Source organism: Dipodomys merriami, unplaced genomic scaffold (assembly GCF_024711535.1).
Source record: "Dipodomys merriami isolate MVZ:Mamm:240054 unplaced genomic scaffold, mDipMer1.0.p SCAF_271, whole genome shotgun sequence".
NCBI lineage: Eukaryota > Metazoa > Chordata > Mammalia > Rodentia > Heteromyidae > Dipodomys > Dipodomys merriami.
Genome location: NW_027204171.1, coordinates 1,113,712 through 1,122,110, shown reverse-complemented (window position 1 = coordinate 1,122,110; position 8,399 = coordinate 1,113,712). Strand labels below are relative to the sequence as shown.

Genomic DNA, 8,399 nt, shown 5'->3' with positions numbered 1-8,399 from the left:
AATAGGAGTGGATGGGCGGATTGGTTTACATGTCACACGTCCCGTATGTTTACATTCTATTTTATGTACTTTTTGCAGTGCTGGGGTTTGAACTCGGGGCCTGGGCGCTGTCCCTGCGCTTCTTTTGCTCAAGGTGAGTGCTCTACCACTTGAGCCACAAGTGCCATTTTCTGGCTTTTTCTGTTTCTGTGGTACTGAGGAATCGAACCCAGGGCTTCGTGCATGCTGTCCAGGATGGCTTTGAACCACCACCTTTGGATTTCAACCTAGTGAGAAGCTTGAATGACAGTCACCGGGCACTGGGCGCAGGTGGCTCACACCTGTAATCCTAGCTACTCAGGAGGCTGAGATCTGAGGATCGAGGTTCAAAGCCAGCCCGAGCAGGAGAGACCGTGAGACTCCTATCTCCAATAAACCATCAGAAAACCGGAAGTGGTGCTGTAGCTCAAGTGGTAGAGTGCTCGCCTTGAGCTGAAGAGCTGAGGGATAGCGCCCAGGCCCCATGACCGACCAAAAAGAAAAAAGAAAAAAGAAACAAACAATACGGTCTCCCTAATTTACTTGCCTGGGGCTGGTCTTGAACTCAAGATTCTCCTGTCTTTGTGTCCACAGTATCTTATTCTCTGGGATTACAGATGTGTACCACTCTGCCATCATTGGGATTTTTTTTGTTGTTGTTGTTAGTCATGAGGCTTGAACTCTGACCTGGGCACTGTCCTTCAGCTCTTCAGCTCAAGGCAGGCTCTCTACCACTTGAGCCACAGCACCACTTCGGGTTTTCTAAGTTGTTTATTGGAGATAAGAGTCTCATGGACTTTCCTGCCCAGGCTGGCTTTGAACCGTGATCCTCAGATCTGAGCCTCCTGAGTGGCTAGGATTACAGGCGTGAGCCACCAGCACCTAGCTCATCATTGGGATTTTGATAGGGGCTTCGTTAAATCTATAGATCACTTTAAGTTGCATTGCTATGTTAACAATATTGTCTTTCAATATGTGAACATGGATGTCTATTTTTTGTCTTCTTAATTTCTCTCAGTGGTGTTTTACAGTTGTCATTGTACAAATCTGAGTAGAAAATCTGACAAAATACCTGAGCAAAACTTAGAAGAAAAGCTTTATTTGGGCTCACAGTTTCAGAATCTCCGTCCAGTCATTTGACTCTGTGGCTTCTAAGCCTGTGCATGCGTGCTGAGGCAGAATACCAGGGCACTGCGGGTAACAAAGTGGCCAATAGGAGGCAGAGTCCAGGAGCTATGACCTATTTCCTTGCACCAGGCCCCACCTCCATTGGATAAAATAATCAAAACTAGTCTGGCATTGATCTTATGCCTGTGATCTTAGCTACTCAGGAGGCTGAGACCTGAGGATCATGGTTCAAAGCCACCCTGGGCAGAAAAGTCTGTGTGACTCTTACCTCCAATTAACCACCAGAAAACCAGAAAGTGGTGCTATGGCTCAAAATGGTAGAGCTTTAACCTGGAGCAAAAAGTGTTTAGGAATAGTTCTCAGGCCTAAGTTCAAGCCCCACAAGCAAAAAAAAAAAAGAAAAACGAAACTGGGTACTGGTGTCTCATACCTATATTAGCTATATAGGAGTCTGAGATCTGAGGATTGAGGTTCAAAGCCAGCCCAAGCAGCCCAAGTCTATGAGACTTTTATCTCCTACTAACCAGAAAAAAGCTAAGGGACAATACCCAGTCCCTGAGTTCAAGCCCCAGTACTCACATACATACACAAAAATGCAAACATACGGAATGTGTAACATGTAATCAATTCATTCATCAACCCCTATTCCATGTCTTATTATTAATGTATTTCACTATGTTTTCACAAATGCAGCTTCAAACTTCAAGTAGATTTTTTTTTTTTTTTTTTGGTCAGTCATGGGGCCTGAACTGTGAGTTTGGGCGTTGTCCCTGTGCTCTTCAGCTCAAGGTGAGTGCTCTACTGCTTGAGCCACAGCTCCACTTCTGGTTTTCTGAGTGGTTTATTGGAGATAGGAGTTTCACGAACTTTCTTGCCTGGGCTGGCTTTGAACCGCGATCCTCAGATTTCAGCCTCCTCAGTAGCTAGGATTACAGGCATGAGCCACCAGCGCTTGGCCTTTCAAGTAGATTTATATATTCATTTCCAACAAGATATCTTTGGGCCACATGAGCTACATGTATGTTTCATTTATTTACTTATTTAATTTTTGGTTGGTTGTAGGACTGAACTCTGGGCTCAAGGCTGACAGCACTGTTCCTCTTTGAGACTAGAGCTCTACCACTTGAGCCACAGAGCCATTTCTGGCTTTTTCTGCTTATGTGGTACTGAGGAATCAAATCCAGGGTTTCATGCATGCTAGGCAAGCACTCTACCACTGAGCTACATTCCCACAAGTTTTATGTAGTACTGAGGAATCAAACCCAAAGCCTCATGCATGGTAGGTAAGCACTCTACCACTAAGCCACATTCCCTGCCCCTCATGTCCATTCTAAAAACTGTTAAGTACCAATATTCCCAGTGAGGCTTGGTGGTTCACATCTACAGACTCAGCTACATGGGAACCAGCAGTCAGGAGGATCATAGGATTTTGCTCTGAGGATAACTCAGGGAAAAAATAGCAAGATACTCATATCAACATATAAGCTGGGTATCCTAGTTCACACCTGTGGTCCTAGCTAAGCAGGAGGCCACAGGTAGAAGGATTACTATCCAAGATAGCAAACATGCAAGGAAGTTATTCAATGGTTACATTTGCCTCAGGTACCTTTTTAATTTCCCCCAGTCCTGGGGCTTGAACTCAGGGCCTGGGCACTGTCTCTGAGCTTCTTTTGTTGAGCCACAGTGCCACTTCCAGCCTTTTCTGTCTATGTGGTACTGAGGAACCGAACCCTGGACTTCATGCATGCTAGGCAAGCACTCTAACACTGAGCCACATTCCCAGCCCCTCAGATACCTTTTGATCTATTTCTCCCAGTGTGTGTGTGTGTGTGTGTGTGTGTGTGTGTGTGTGTGTGTGTGTGTGTGTGTGTGTGTGTGTGTGTGCTAGTTCAGGGGCTCCAACTCAGTGCCTCAAATCTCAGTCTGAGTAGATAGGATTACTGGCATGAGCCACCAACACTCAGCCTGCTTATAAGGATTGGAGGCTTTGAAGAATTGTGTGTGTGTGTGTGTGTTGGTTTTGCGCCTTAAACTCAGGGCTGTCTCTGAGTTTTTCTGCTTAAGTCTAGCGTTCTACCATGTGAGCCACAGCTCCACTTCCAGTTTTCTGGTGGTTCAATGGAGATAAGCGACTCATAGACTTTTCTGTCTCAGATGACTTGGAATTTCAAAACGCAGATCTCAGCCTCCTGAATAGCTAGAATGACAAGTGTCAGTCACCAGCGCCCCACTTATTATATATATATATATATATATATATATATATTTATTTATTTATTTATTTATCAGTTGTGGGGTTTGAACTCTGGGCCTGGGTGCTGTCCCTGTGCTCTTCACTATTGAGCCACAATGCCACTTCTGGTTTTCTGGTGGTTCATTGGAGATAAGAGTCTCACTGGCTTTCCTGCCTGGGATGGCTTTGAACTGTGATCCTCAGATCTCAGCCTCCTGAGTAGCTAGGATGACAGGTGTCAGCCACCGGCTTTGGGCTCATTTTAGATTTTCTTTGCATCTCCTGTGGCTCAGAGGTGGTTGCTATCTATCAGACAGCCTTTTTTGTGTGTGTGCTGGTACTGAAGCCCTGGGCACTGTACCTTAGCTGGTGCTCTATTACTAAAGCCACAGCTCCAGTTCTGGCTTTTTCTTGGTTAGCTGGAGATAAGCATCTCATGGACTTCTCTGTCCAGGCTGGCTTGGAACTACGATCCTCAAGTCTCAGCCTCCAGAGTTAACTAGATTACAGTCGAGAGCGGCCCAGTACCTGCTCCTCGGAGAAGAGTCTAGGGCGGTGTGTGGAGGATCCATAGAGGGGAATCTCATCCAACTCTTGGCCACATGGAGTTCGAGAGATCTGCCCACGGATGTCCAGCACTTGCAAGGCGGTAGCTAGGCCCGAACCCCATCACAGGGAGGGGACCCGTGGGCTAGGCTCTGAGGTCAGGTGCAGAATGACCTGAGGCCGGGTGCGGGCTCCCCACAGCCTCTGTGTCCTGGCTGGCTGGATCGATCACTTCAGTGTGGGAGAAGCATGGGAAGCCGGGTGCAAACGCTCCCAGGGAGTGACCCCAAGTCTCCGTGGCAGCTCCCCATCGCTTCTGGGTCCCAGGCTGTGTCTGGCATTCCAGGGGTTGGGGGGGGGGGAAACCTCCAGGGACAAAGTCAGAAGCTTCTGGAAACATCCAGGCCACCGGGATCGGGGGGCCTCGAAGCGCGGGGCCTGCGTTTCCCGCCAAATCTTGAGGCCTGTCATCAACAGCGGTCCTGGAAGGGAGCCTGCCCCGGGGAGTCTTCTAGAGAGATCTTTTCAAGCTCTCCGCAGGCATTGGTGGATGCTCTCTGAGGAGAGCTCGGGCGTCCCCGACGTCGTCCGGGCAACCGTGGTCTCCACGCGTCGCTCGGGCCATTTCCGGAATCGTCCGAGCGCGAAGGGAGGGCCCCCTAGCGGCCATCCCGCCCGCCATCCCGCCCGGGCGGCGGTTCGGGCGTCCGGAAGTGGTTGCGCCTGACGTCACTTCCGGCGGGTGACGGTGCGGACGGGTCAGGAGCGTAGAGGCGGCGGCAAGATGGCGGCGCCTGAGGAGCGGGATCTCACCCAGGAGCAGACGGAGAAGCTGCTGCAGTTTCAGGTGAGCGGCCGGGGCTGGGGGCCGCCGCGGGCTGGGGCGCGAGTCCTCGGCGCAGCAGCGTGGCGTCCTCCTCCTCCTCCTCCATGGCGGCGGCGGTGGGGGGGGGGTCGGGCTCGTCCTCCCCTCCCCCCCCGGACGCCAACTGCCCCCGATCCCCCCCACCCCCACCCCCCGGCCCTGGAACCTCTCTCTCTGGGTCGGTTCCCTCCGCCTTTTCCCGCCGTCGCCATCCGCCCACCCACCCCCCCCCCCCCCTTAGCGGGGCCATCCTCCCTTCCTCACCCCGGCGAGACCCTTCCTCTCTTCCTTCTCGGGAGAGGATGCCACGCAGGCCTTAATCCTACCCGACTTGGGGGCTCTCCCCCCCCCCCGCCACCTCCCCGATCACGCCCGGCCCCGACCCACGAGGGTACCATGGGGGGGGGACGGGGAGAGGGGGGGTGGGAATGTCCCAGAGCTTTGGGCGGGAGGGGTGTGTTTGGAGAGGGAAGCGGGCCTCTCCACCCACCACCAGGCCTGTCCCACGCCCACCCCCGGGGCCCCCTGAGGACAGATCGCCCCCCACCCCCCACTCCCGGGCCTCGGCCCCCGGGGTACTTGGGGGCGCACTCCTCCTGCTTGAGTTTTGGGGTTGGGTGGTTGGGGGGGGGAGCAGTAGGCCTGGTAGGAAATCTTGTCAGTGGCCTCAAGCGCTCAACCGGGATCTAATCTGGTCGGAGGAGACGAATCCCGGCTGGCAGCCCTGGTTTTGTTTTTTGTTTTTTTTTTTAAGGCCCATTCTGGGACTCGAACTCGCGGCCTGCACATTTTTACCATTGGAGCCACACACCTCCAGCCTTATTATATTATTACTATTTTTTTTTTTTTTTTTACTGGTTAGTTGGTATTCAGAGACTTAAAGATTCTATCTTGGATCCTCATCACACACGTCAGACTCCTGAGTAAGGCTTGAACTCTGGGGCCTGGGCGCTGCCCCTCAGCTCTTCAGCTCAAGGCGAGGGAGGGCTCTACCACTTGAGCCTCCTTCCCAGCCCTGAAGTACATACCTTCTGAAGGTTTCAGAGTTGGAGTGAATTTATGGGTGTGAACTGCAGAGTATTCAGAAATATACATACATATATATATGTATGTATGTATGTATATATATATATACATATATATATATACATATATATATATATATGTTGGTTGTGGGGCTTGAATGCTGGGCCTGGGCGCTGTTCCTGAGCTCTTCAGCTCAAAGCAAGCACTCTACCACTTGAGCCCCAGTGCCACTTCAGGTTTTCTAAGTTGTTTATTGGAGATAAGAGTCTCATGGACTTTCCTGCCTGGGCTGGCTTTGAACCATGATCCTCGGATCTCAGCCTCCTGAGTGGCTAGGATGACAGGCGTGAGCCACCAGCACCCCGCAGGAGTATTTCTTTTTAAGTATGTTCTTGGTACTGGGGCTCAAACTCAGGGCCTGGGTGCTGTCCCTTTGCTTTTTTCACTCTGGGCTGGTGCTCTACTACTTGAACCACAGCTCCACTTCCAGATCCTGGCTGGCTTCCAACCATGATCCCCAGATCTCAGTCTTCTGAGTGCCTAAGTTTTACAGGTATGAGCCACCGGAACTTAGCTTCAGCAGTATTTATGGAGAACCTTAGTATTCATGCATTACTATGTAGAACACCATTTATTACGTATTCATCATAGTGTAAGTACTCAGCTAGGCAAATAGCATACCCATCTCATTTATGACTAATAACTCTACCAAGTTCATACTATTACGTGTACAGATGAAGGATGTAAGTATGGATAGCATGCTTAGAGAACACGACTAGCAATCTAACGGTCTAAATGATGGCACTAGATTTAAAGCTAGGCCCATCTTTCCAGAAGCTTTCCTAAGCTTTTAACTTCTCTGCGGTACAGTCTTTGTAAGTATTATGGTATGATGTTGAGAATGGAATGTAAATGGTGCATTGTTAATTTCGTGTGTGTTCTCACCTTTCTGTAACTTTGTTAGATTTGGCTGTCAGTTTTGAGGTATCCCTCCTTGAATTGTGTTGGAAGTGTATAAATGGTAAAATGCTATTAGAGACATATAGTTAATATTGTTGTTTGTTGTTCATAGAAAGGTGATGTTCAGGGAGGTTACCATTTCATAAGTCAGGTAATGAGTACATTTCTTTTTGGACAACATCACTCCTCTCTTTCTATAGCTGATGTTTGGTTGGCATTTTCAGTAGAGAAATTGACCCAGCTCACTAAAATGAAATAGTTATGTAGAGAGCAGATAATCAGCTTCCACTCCTTGGAGATCACCAATTTCAGAGTTTTATTTAACTTTGGAGACCACTTTACCCCTTATGGCTATTCCGGATCAAGTCTGTGTTAGGAAAATATTTGTAAATCTTGTTGTACTTCCCCCGCACTCCCCTTGTTTTGGTCCCTGTGCTGGGATTTGAACCCAGGGTCTGGATGCTATCCTTTAGCGCTGTGTGTGTGTGTGTGTGTGTGTGTGTGTGTCTGTGTGTCTGTGTGTCTGTGTGTCTGTCTGTGTGTCTGTGTATATGTGTGTTTTGTGGGGCTTGAACTCAGGGCCTGGGCGCTGTCCCTGAGCTCTTCGGCTCAAGGCTAGCGCTCATCAACTTGAGCCACAGTGCCACTTCCAATTTTCTGGTCGTTCATTAGAGATAAGAGTCTCGTGGACTTTTCTGCCCAGGCTGGCTTTGAACTGTGATCCTCAGATCTCAGCCTCCAGAGTAGCTAGGATTACAGACGTGAGCCACCAATGCCTGGCTGTCCTTTAGCTTTTTTGCTTAAGGCTAGTGCTCTATCATTTGAGCCACAAAGTTAAGATTAATAAGGATCAATGAAGATTTATAAAATTGAACTTGTTGAACACTGTTATATAAACAGTCATGATGAGATTTATAAGACAGTCATTAAACTTGTGCATTAATATTCATTCATTCATTCATTCATTCTTTTCTGTGGGTACCAGGGCTTGAACTCTGGGCCTTGTACTTGCTGGACTTGCTCAGTTTGCTTGGCTTGCTTGGTTAACACTCTGCTACTTGAGCTGCACCTTCACTTCTGGCCTTATGCTGGTTAATTGGAGATAAGAGTCTCTTGGATTTTTCTGCCTGGGGTAGCTTTGCACCACACTTCTGCTATCTTAGCCTCCTGAGTAGCTAGAATTCCAGGCATGAGAGACCATTGCCTGCTCTTTGAAACCCCTTGGGAAGACTATCAAGAGTTAAGCACCATTTGTTTTTGTCGGTCATGGGGCTTGAACTCAGGGCCTGGGTGCTGTCCCTCAGCTCTTCAGCTTAAGGCTAGCGATCTACTACTTGACCCACAGCTCCACTTTGGTTTTCTGGTGGTTAACTGGAGATAAAAGTTTCAGGGACTTGGGCTGGGAAGGTGGCTCAGTGGTAGAGTGCTTGCCTTGCATACATTAGCCCTGGGTTCGATTCCTCAGCACCACATAAGCAAAAAGAAAAAAGCCGGAAGTGGCACTGTGGCTCAAGTGGTAGAGCACTAGTCTTGAGCTGAAGAGCTGAGGGACAGCGCCCAGGCCCAGAGTTCAGGCCCCATGACCGGACCCAAAAAATAATAATAAATAAATTAAATAAAATA

At 49.1% G+C, this 8,399-nt stretch overlaps 1 protein-coding gene across 1 annotated transcript in view; it reads left to right on the top strand.

Annotated features, from left to right (window-relative positions):
* Positions 1-4,653: 4,653 nt before the first annotated feature.
* Faf2 (Fas associated factor family member 2) overlaps positions 4,654-8,399 on the top strand; it is a 45,335-nt gene continuing 41,589 nt past the window's right edge. Inside the window, exon 1 of the mRNA XM_070036516.1 lies at positions 4,654-4,772. Coding sequence (XP_069892617.1) covers positions 4,710-4,772 — 63 coding nt within the window. The 5' untranslated portion in view covers positions 4,654-4,709. The remainder of the gene's footprint in view (positions 4,773-8,399) is intronic.